This window comes from Megalobrama amblycephala, linkage group LG22, assembly GCF_018812025.1.
Source record: "Megalobrama amblycephala isolate DHTTF-2021 linkage group LG22, ASM1881202v1, whole genome shotgun sequence".
Classification (NCBI taxonomy): Eukaryota; Metazoa; Chordata; class Actinopteri; order Cypriniformes; family Xenocyprididae; genus Megalobrama; species Megalobrama amblycephala.
Window position 1 is genome coordinate 21,357,991 of NC_063065.1, and position 10,610 is coordinate 21,368,600.

Here is a 10,610-nt window from a genome sequence, read left to right on the forward strand (position 1 = left end):
TCATGCACAATATTAACCAGCAGGGTCGGCTGCATAAACTGTTTAGATTAGTCTTAAAGGGTTAGTTCACCCAAAAATTAAAATTCTGTCATTTATTACTCACCCTCATGCCGTTCAACACCGTAAGACCTTCGTTAATCTTCGGAACACGAATTAAGATATTTTTTGTTGAAATCCGGTGACATGAGGGCATGAGGGTGAGTAATAAATGACAGAATTTTAATTTTTGGGTGAACTAACCCTTTAAAAGTTAGTCATCTAAGTCTGGGACCAGTTGTGTAAACATAGCCATTAAAGGGTTAGTTCACTCAAAAATTAAAATAATGTCATTTATTACTCACCCTCATGCCGTTCCACACCTCTAAGACCTTTATTCATCTTCAAAACACAAATTAAGATATTTTTGATAAAATCTGATGGCCCAGTGAGGCCTCTATTGAGAGCAATGCCATTGTAAATCTCAAGATCCATAAAGGTACTAAAAACATTTAAAACAGTTCATGTGAGTTCAGTGGTTCTACCTTAATGTTATGAAGCGACGAGAATACTTTTTGTGTGCCAAAAAACAAAATAACAACTTTTCAACAATATCTCATGATGGCCTATTTCAAAACACTGCTTCAGAGCTTTACCAATCAAATCAGCGGTTCGGAGCACCAAAATCACGTGATTTCAGCAGTTTAGCCAGTTGATAGGAGATCCGAATCACTGATTCGATTCGTAAAGCTTCATGAAGCAGTGTTTTGAAATCGGCCATCACGAGATATTGTTAAAAAGTTGTTATTTTGTTTTTTTTTGCACACAAAAAGTATTCTTGTCGCTTTATAATATTAAGGTAGATCGACCGAACTCACATGAACTGTTTTAAATGTTTTTAGTACCTTTATGGATCTTGAGATTTACAATGGCATTGCTGTCAATGGAGGCCACACTGAGCCATCTGATTTAATCAAAAATATCTTAATTAGTGTTCCGAAGATTAACAACGGTCTTACGGGTGTAGAACGACATGAGGGTGAGTAATAAATTACATTATATTCATTTTTGGGTGAACTAACCCTTTAAGTTAAGACTTGAGTACTAGTATGACCAACTAGAGATTAGTCAAGGGGCAATCAGTCTTACTTTTTGGTATCAAATTGGACCAGTCTATGTTTTTATGTAGCTATACTTGACTTAAAAAAAGAAGAAGTTATTAACAGTCTTAAAGAAAAAAAAATGTGATGACTAACTTGTAGCTAAGACTAGGCTATAGTCTTAACAGTTTATGCAACCAGCCCCTGGTCATAACCTTTTAAGTAAGTTACATGAAAACGTAGATTGGTCTAATTTGAATCTGAAAACATAAGACTGATTAGCCCTAACTATTTGCTAGTTGGTAAGACTTGTTCTTAAGACATAAGCTAGTTTTAACTTGGCTGCTGTGTTTATCTTTATTCGAGGACATGTGAATGTAAGTGGTCAGAAATGCTCATAATGTAAGAACCATTCAAATACATAACGCACAGCGAGTTCAGTAAACGTCTTCAGTTACTCACATTCATCACTCAATGTGCTTCGTTCTTCTCTTCACCCACAGTGTTGTGACTGAGGTCAAATGGAGTCTCACGCCATCTTCTGATAAAATGCAAAACTGCAGAAAGTTCAAGAAAGTCTATTTTAGAATTGTGAATTAACAACAAATAGACATATACTTTGATCCAGCCTCATTTATATTTAAGGTGGCTTGGCTAGTTATTAGCTGAAAAATGCCCCAAACTTGGTATACAAAAATGTTTATACACAAATGTATTTAATTGTAGGCTATTCTTTTTTTTTTTTTTTGGATGTAATTTATTCATTCCTTTTATCAATTTTACCTTTATGAATCTAATTAATCTTTTATTTATGAATTCTAGATCCTTTTTATGCCTTATGTTACATTATTGTTCTTTTTCGGTTATATGTAATTGTTTACATATATTCTAGGCTACTATATGCTCTGATATGTTTGATTATTTCTAAATGTAAGATCTTTTTGTGTCTCTTCTGTGCTGTAAGATCGAGTGGGCATACTCTTCATCAGACTTGGTTACGTGATGTACCTTGGTATATGTTTCCATCTCTGCAGACAGAAGATAAAACAAGATCCACGATATTCTCTTAAAGGTCTTAAAACCACAATTGCTTAAGTTATTCCATATGCTTTATAAGGACCTAATCAGACCTGCTTTTTGTCTTGAATGCATCATTAAATGGTTGCAAGAGAAGTACAAAGAACCTCAATAGGTACTTTCCCTAGTCCCTTCCTGTTACAGGCACAGCATATTAAATGTAGCTTATAGTTTCATAAGACTTGGGGCTTCTTCTTCTGCTTCATCTTCCTCTCCTTTCATTCTGATATCTTAATATCTTACTATATCTTACTTCTTCTGGGCCTTTCTCTATACTTTCTCTATCTTCACAAACTTCATCTGTCAGATGCAATACTTTTGATATTAATGCTTAGATTTACTTTTCTGTCTTATCTTGAAACTTATTTGCTACATTTTTATAAAATTTCTTATTCCTTATTCAAATTTGATCTCTGACGTAATCATTGCTTGTCTGCCTGGATCTCACTGCACAACCAACAGACCATCTAAAACCAGCCAGACTAGTTAACCACCTTTGGCTGGTTTAGGAATTTTAGCAGGAATGGTAAACAAAACTAGTGTAATATACGCTTTCATATGTTTAATTGGCTATATTTTGATGTTTGGTATACTTACATAGGCTAGGCTACTTTATGTATTTTTGATGTAAGGCTAGCCTACTTTTAATGGCTTAAATAATAAGGGTCATTTTACCTTTTGTATGCAATACTGAGTCTATATAATAATTAAAGCACGTTTAAACATGAAATATTCTTAACAAAGATGTTGACTATTGTCGAAAGACAATTTTTGTCCTGAATTGCTTGCTTCGAGTTTTGTCCCTACGTGGTACCCGTATCAACTTGGTTAATCCAAGATGGCGACCGCCACGGTTGGAAACGTGAGTTGTTCTTTAACTCAATATTTTTGTTCTTATTTGAACTTATACATAGATGTACTGTAATGGAACGGGTATAATATAGTTTTATCTCCATTTAGCCATGAAATTGTGTGTTATTTCTCGGATAAGTGACAAGACTTGTTCAAATTCACGTTGGCTAACCTGATAGCCTTTATGATCTGTTGTAGTGTACAGATGTACAGATGTAGTTGTCTTTTGCAGGAAATTATTGACAGTGACCTTCCCACTGCCGTGCTTCTACTCAACAGTCTCACAGAACAGGTCTGTAGTGTCACAGAACCTGAATTTTTTTATTTAGATGGACAGAATCACAATTGGATATAATATCGAGATAAGAGAATATTTGATAATGATTGACACTGATATATTTTCAGGTTGCTTCAATAACAAGTCATGTCCAGGACCTGATAAAGAAAGTCCGAGAGAAAGCTTATCAGACTTCTAAGGTAGAACTATTTTTATGGTATTAAAATACCATCACAATCTCTCTCTCTCTCTCTCTCTCTCTCTCTCTCTCTCTCTGTCTCACTTACACACACACACAAATGTTTTTGACATGTCTTTTCCTTTTCGCTCTAGGGTTTGTCTTTTCTGGACTTGAGATATCATATGTTACTATTTTACTTGCAAGACATCACTCATTTAATCAGTTTAAAGACAGAGGGAGAAAGTCTGAAAGACAACAGCGCCATCCACAGGCTGGTCACCATAAGGACGGTATGACACAAAAAAGTTTAAAAAAATTCTATTAATAGTTGATCTTTGAATAGATTTTCCCTTAATCATATATTAAAAAAATCAAAGTGTTTCATCAATTTTTGTCAAATCCCTCAGATGAATCAATTCATTCTCTACAACAAATTCCCAGTTTGTAGAATTCTGCCTGTTCTGGCTTCAAATCAATACGATAATGCAATAAATTACATGTTTAATAAATACACCAACTTGGTTAATTTCTGACTTTGGTACATAGTGTATGCATCAGGTCACATCAGTTATAAATCAGTATATTGCATTATACAGTATGCAGACTACCTATAATGCTGTGCCTGTGTTAAAGAGTTTTTTTTCTTTTTTTTTCTTGTGTAGGTTTTGGAGAAGATGCGTCCCCTAGATCAAAAGCTCAAATATCAGATTGATAAATTAGTGCGGACTGCAGTGACAGGCAGCCTCTGTAAGTCTTTTGATGCTTTTGTCATTGATTGCACATATTAAGAGCTGAACCACAAGTTTACTGACTTGAATGATGGTTTTTCTTCCAGCTGAAAATGACCCTCTACACTTTCGCCCTAATCCTCAGAATATGGTTAGCAAGGTAAAGCTCTTCTCATGTCATATAATATATATTAAATAGTATGTAGTTTTAAAGGATTAGTTCACTTTCAAATGAAAATTACCCTAAGCTTTACTCAACCTCAAGCCATCCTAGGTGTATATGACTTTCTTCTTTCTGATGAATACAATCTGAGTTATATGAATGAATATCCTGATGCATCCGAGCTTGAGCGATATAGAGTGTGAGCTGAAGAAAGTGCCTCCATCCACATCCATCCATCATAAACGTAGTCCACACGGTTAATAAAGTCCTTCTGAAGCGAAGCAATTCATTTGTGTAAAAAAAAAAAAAAAATCTATATTTAACTAGTTATGAAGTAAAATATCTAGCTTCCGCCAGACCTCCATCTGTATTCAACTTACAAATAAAGTGTAAAACTCTCTCAGTTTAAAAAGCTTATGCTACGTCCTACACGTTCCCTATTCAACTTACGGCAAAAGGTTAACTGACGCGACGCCAGTTCTGTTGTTTCGTAAGTTGAATACAGAAGGCGGTCTGGTGGAAACTTGATATTTTACTATATAAATCGTTAAATATGGATATTTTTATTTACACAAACATGTTGCTTCACTTTAGAAGCCCTTTATTAAACCCCCGGAGCCATGTGGAGTACATTTATTATGGATGGAGGCACTTTCTTAAGCTTCATACTCGTTGATCCCCTCACTGCCATTATAAAGCTTGGATGCGTCAGGATATTTATTAATATAACTCCGATTGTGTTCATCAGAAAGAAGAAAGTCATATACACCTAGGATGGCTTGAGAGTGAGTAAAGCTTGGGCTAATTTTCATGAAAGTGAACTAATCCTTTAATGTTATGTGTACTGTATATACACTTATTACGCAAGTGATATATCAGTAAGATTTCAGTACAGTAAACATTCAGTTTTTAGTTTTTCAAAGTAAGTGTTTGTTTTATTTCTTGTATCTTTTTAGATAACTGGTATCAATCTTAGACAGGTTTAAGTAGTTTGCCAGGTCTACTTAGGTAAAATATGAAACCTACTTAAAGGTGCTAAAGGTGTTTTGTTTTATACATTTTTGCAATATTACTTGAAACTGTCTTTACTAACTGATAAAAGACTATTTATTAGGTGCACTGAAAGGAATAATATTAATACACATCATCTGTGCACGAGGTAGGCCCTTAAAAACATCAGCCAATCATTTATGCGATCATCGCGTAAACGATTGGCCCTCTGGCTTGTCAATCACTGCCGTGACGTTCCTTGTGAGAGACGAGCGCGGCTGCGCGCTCCAGTAACTTTCCACACTCCACAGGCGCCGCATGCAATGTTTTTGTCAGGAGACAGGAGTAACAACTGCAGATTATGAGTTACCTGCGGTGAGTCCGACATAATGAATCCACTAACACGACACAGCGAATGCCGGTGGTAAACACTCGTGTTCCAATACTCCTGCACGAGTTTTGGGAGGCGTTCCCTCGAAATGAGCTGTGAAGGAGGGGGGTTGTTCTTACGCATGCGGTCATTTCAAAAACTCAGTAACAGTCTTTGGTTTCTCAGTCGACGAAAAGATCCTCTTTAGCACCTTTTAAAGAGGTTGTTCCACATTAAGCAAGTCACAGGTTTCATGCAACATGGGGAGAAAGAAAGATCTTTCTGAAGATGAAAAGCATGAAATGGTCCAATGTTGTGCAAAAGGCATGAAAACAACTAATATTTTGCGAAAACTGAATAGAGATTATTGAACTGTCAAAAGATTTGTGAGCAACTCAGAGCATAGAAGAACTCCGATTAAGGCTTATTAAGTAAAGTTCCTGTCAAACAAACTGTATTAAAAGGGCAGCTATATAAAAACCAGTTCAGCAGCAAACAGGTATTTGAAGCTCCTGGTGTCTCTGGAGTCTCTAGAAGCTCTCCATGCTGGCTGGCAGTTGTGCGTAAAGTTGCATTTCAGCCATCACTAACCAAACCTCACAAAGAGAAACATTTGCAGTGGGTTTAGAAATACAAAAAGACTCATTTTTAAATAGTGTTATTCACTGACAAATGCAGTACTACAATAAATGGTCCAGATGAATGGATTTGTGGTCCAGATGAATATCCATAGGGTGAATAGCCACCCCATGGAGAGGTTCATGGGACTCTAGAGACACCAACAGCTTCAAATACCTGTTTGCTTCTTAACTGGCTTTTATAGCTTCCCTTTTACTACAATTAATTTGTTTGACAGAGACTTTAATAATAAGCCTTAATCTGATGAAGTTCTTCTGTGCCCCGAGTCACTCAAAAATCTTTTGACAGTTCGATAATCTCTTTTGTTTTCACAAAATATTAGTTGTTTTCATGTTTGAGATATATATATATATATATATAAATTTAAAGTGTTATATTTTATATAGTATTTATGTATTTTTTTTTTATATGTATATTAAATTTTATTTAAAATTGCTGCATTTCTTCCACACAGCTCAGTGAATCTGAGAATTCAGATGATGAGGGTGAAGAAGGAAAAACAAAAGAGCCTTCAGGCAGCAGGAGATACGTACCTCCTCGAATTGCTCCAATGCATTATGGCAAGTCCTTTTATTTTGTAGCAGTTCATTTTATGTTTATTTCACATTAGGATTCAGATGTAGAGACATAATTGCAGTTAATACTCACCCCAAACCCTCCTGTCCATACATACACAGATGGGGACATGACGGAAACAGACCGGGAGAAGGAGCGCGTTAATAAACAGAAGCGAGCGGCACTCCGCAGCTCTGTGATCCAGGAGCTCCGGCAGCAATACAGCGACGCTCCGGAGGAGATCAGTGACCGCAGAGACTTCCAGACTGAACGGCAAAGCCGAGAGGAGCAGTACAGGTACGTGATGTGGAGGTTTATGGAATTATGATGTTCTAGATAATATATGGTATTTTGAATCTAGTTTTAGGTTTTGGATTAAAATAAATGTTTTGTAAATTGATGTTTTTTCCTAATGCTTTTGGGAAATATTTTGTAAAAGGAAAAACTATGAGGAGTCCATGATGGTCCGTCTCAGTATGACACGCGAGCAGAAGCTCAGAAAGAGAGGAATGATGGGAATGGCATCACAGCTGAGTAACATCACACGGTTCGGTGACATCACTGTTCTGACAGGGGGAGAAGCACAGGTGAGCTAGACACTGGCATCATGGGTAGTTTTGCATATCTTTCAAAGTTCCAGTTGCTGTTGTAATGAGAAAATACAGTTCTTGCATGTGTATTTCATTACACTGGACATGTAATGCATTTTTAAAAGCTTAATGTGGTAATCTATGACGGAGAGGAAGTAAGTTATAAGACATCCGCTAATCTCAGATCCTTCATTTTAGGAAACATTTCTGAGTGTTTTCTCCCCCCTCCCCTTTTTTCATAGGATATTGATCATCCAAAACCCAAGAAAAAGAAGAAAATGGTTAAGAAAAGTAAAAAAAAGAAAAGTAAGTATTTGTTTTGTATGTTATACGGGTACTTTAAAAAATGTACGCTTCTAGTGTTGCATATTAATACATATTTTATCTTTTCAGTTTTCAAGAAGCACAAGTAAACCTATGATGCAAAGGAGAACAAGTCTAAGAGAAATTTCAACAAAATTGTTTTTTCCAGGATTATAAATAAATCTTTGCCTGGGACAGTTTGTTTTCCTTCCATGAACAAAATGGTGTATTGGGTAACACTTTACAATAAGGTTCATTAGTTAACATGAACTAATAATGAACTGCACTTCTACAGCATTTATTAATCTTTGTTAATGTTAATTTTAACATTTACTAATACATTATTAAAATCTTGTTAACATTAATGTGCTGTGAACAAGAACAAACAATGAACAACTGTATTTTCATTTACGTTAACGATGTTTAGTAAATACAGTAACAAATGTATTGCTCATGATTAGTTCATGTTAGTTGTTTAACTAACCTTATTGTAAAGTGTTGCAGTGTATTGAGATATGTGTGGAGCTTATGATGTAATTTTTGTTAATGCAAATTGTTGGTCTCAGTATCAATCGGATTACCGTGTTTAGCATAACCGAGTGTATTTAGTTGTAAGACATTCTTGTAAAAGTGGTGGATATGTTTACAATAATTTCATATTCAATTAAATATATTTCAATTATTGTGTTGATTGGAAAAACATGTCCAATTCTTGACAATGTTGCAGTAAATGACTTTTTGTCCCATCCAAATCGCAGGATTATATTAAATGTGACTAAGTCAATCTGCTGAAAAGTCAGATGAAACATGGTGGTCAATGATGCAAACAGAGTTCATTTTGGCTGTAAAGCAGCTCTAAAAGAAAATGGTGCAATTGTTCAGCTGAAGTCAGTTCAGTGTTGATTCGGTTCCGTTGCAAAGATAATCAATTATTAAATTAGATAATTTCATCTTCTGTAGAAAACAGTGCTGTCATCGTCCAGGTCAGTTCTCATCCATGATTAGCTATACACTTGAGTTTTAATGTGTTATTGGTTATCTTGGGTTTTTTTTAACCAGGACTTCGGTACTTAGTTTCGTTCCTGAACTCGCACATGGAATGACAATAAAAAAAACCTGGAATCAATATTGTTGGTGCAGTCAAATCAATAGCAGTGGATCTCAATATAAGCCTAAGAAGTGTACTGTGTAACTAAAAGAAACACTTGTGATTTCAGGAAATGGGATATATTATCAAAGACATAGGGTAAGATGGGAGAAGACTCCTGCCTTACTGGGATAGTTCACCACAAAATGGAGTGATTTCACTCAATTAGCCGATAGGTTTTAATGAAAAGTAAACATGTTTGATATTATGTAGGCCTACATCTCATTCATGGAATTATTAAATAACCCCATCGATTACAGTAAGTATTAAAAAAACACTATTAACAACATGCCACTTGGGGCCTTCTGTGCCAAATCATCATCCAAAAATCCTTTAATAGACAAAAAACCTTTGACATTCAACTTAATACAATGACATGGATCACTAATTTCCAGAGACATTAATTAACCTCAAAAGTATTAAGATGAGATTTTGTGCAGTCTATAGTCAAAACAAAAAAATTACTACAATGACTTCAACACAAAAAATTAAGAAACTGCATTTAACAGCCTATTAAAAAACAACAAAAACAATATAGTCATGACTGACAACCATATTCTGCTATGAACTTGACCTGTGTGTCTCATGATGGTGAGGATGTTTAGAGTTGTGCAGTATGGAAAGGTCAAAGTCTTTTTGAAAAAAAAAAAAAAAAAAATGCTGGCTTTTGCTATTGTTCAGAACATGTCCATTGTTTTTTTTTTGTTGTTGTATTAACTCGTTTATGGAGTATGGCAGAAAACTAAAGCATGGACATTGTTTGGGTCCCTGTAACATAATTCAGGTAAAATACATTGTACTTTAAGCTGTTATGAGGAAACAGTCCACTGCAAGACACTATGGCCAATGTTTACTTTCTGACTTGAACAAACATGGTATGGTTTAATTCCAGGCTGCACATCTGGACAGAGAACTGGCAACCAGACTGAGCCTGGTTTCTCCCAAGGTTTTTTTTTCCCCCCTCCATTTCTGTCACCGATGGAGTTTGGGTTCTTTGCCACTGTAGCCTTTTGGCTTGCTTAGTTGGGGACACTTATTATTCAGAAATATTAATAAAACTTTAGTTAGTTAATGTATTAACTGACATGAACCATGAGCAATACATTTGTTACTGTATTTACTAATCTACGTTAACGTTAATGAAAATACAGTTGTTCATTGTTTGTTCTTGTTCACAGTGCATTAACTAATGTTAACAAGATTTTAATAATGCATTAGTTAATGTTGAAATTAACATTAACAAAGATTATTAAATGCTGTATAAGTGCAGTTCATTATTAGTTCGTGTTAACTAATGAACCTTATTGTAAAGCGTTACTGAAATATTATTGACTTTGAATGCACTGATACTATATTTTAACATTTCCAGCCTCAACTTTCCAAACTTCCCTGTAGATTTATCAGACCATATTTATGGCTCATACAGCATTACACGTGGTTCATAGATATATATTTTTTCTTTGTTTTTCTCGAAATAACATGCGCTTATGCAATAAACCGCTGTATAACCTACACATTCAGCTCTGACACCGTTTTGATACTGTAAATGTGATTTGTGTTGTACGATCGCCAAAAAGCAAAGTATGATTTAGATGATTGTTTGCTCTTTTTTTCTGTTGCTGGTTTGAGTGGCACATGCACATTCATTTAGTGAAGTTCAAA

General features: G+C 35.2%; 1 protein-coding gene across 1 annotated transcript; it reads left to right on the plus strand.

Annotated features, from left to right (window-relative positions):
• Nucleotides 1-2,912: 2,912 nt before the first annotated feature.
• On the plus strand, nt 2,913-8,600 carry ngdn (neuroguidin, EIF4E binding protein). The gene is made up of 11 exons (XM_048173969.1): nt 2,913-3,015; nt 3,238-3,297; nt 3,411-3,482; nt 3,616-3,753; nt 4,126-4,210; nt 4,299-4,351; nt 6,808-6,913; nt 7,031-7,205; nt 7,348-7,495; nt 7,741-7,804; nt 7,892-8,600. The coding sequence occupies exons 1-11, from the start codon at nt 2,992-2,994 to the stop codon at nt 7,909-7,911; spliced, it is 945 nt and encodes a 314-aa protein (XP_048029926.1). The 5' UTR covers nt 2,913-2,991; the 3' UTR covers nt 7,912-8,600.
• Nucleotides 8,601-10,610: the final 2,010 nt, after the last annotated feature.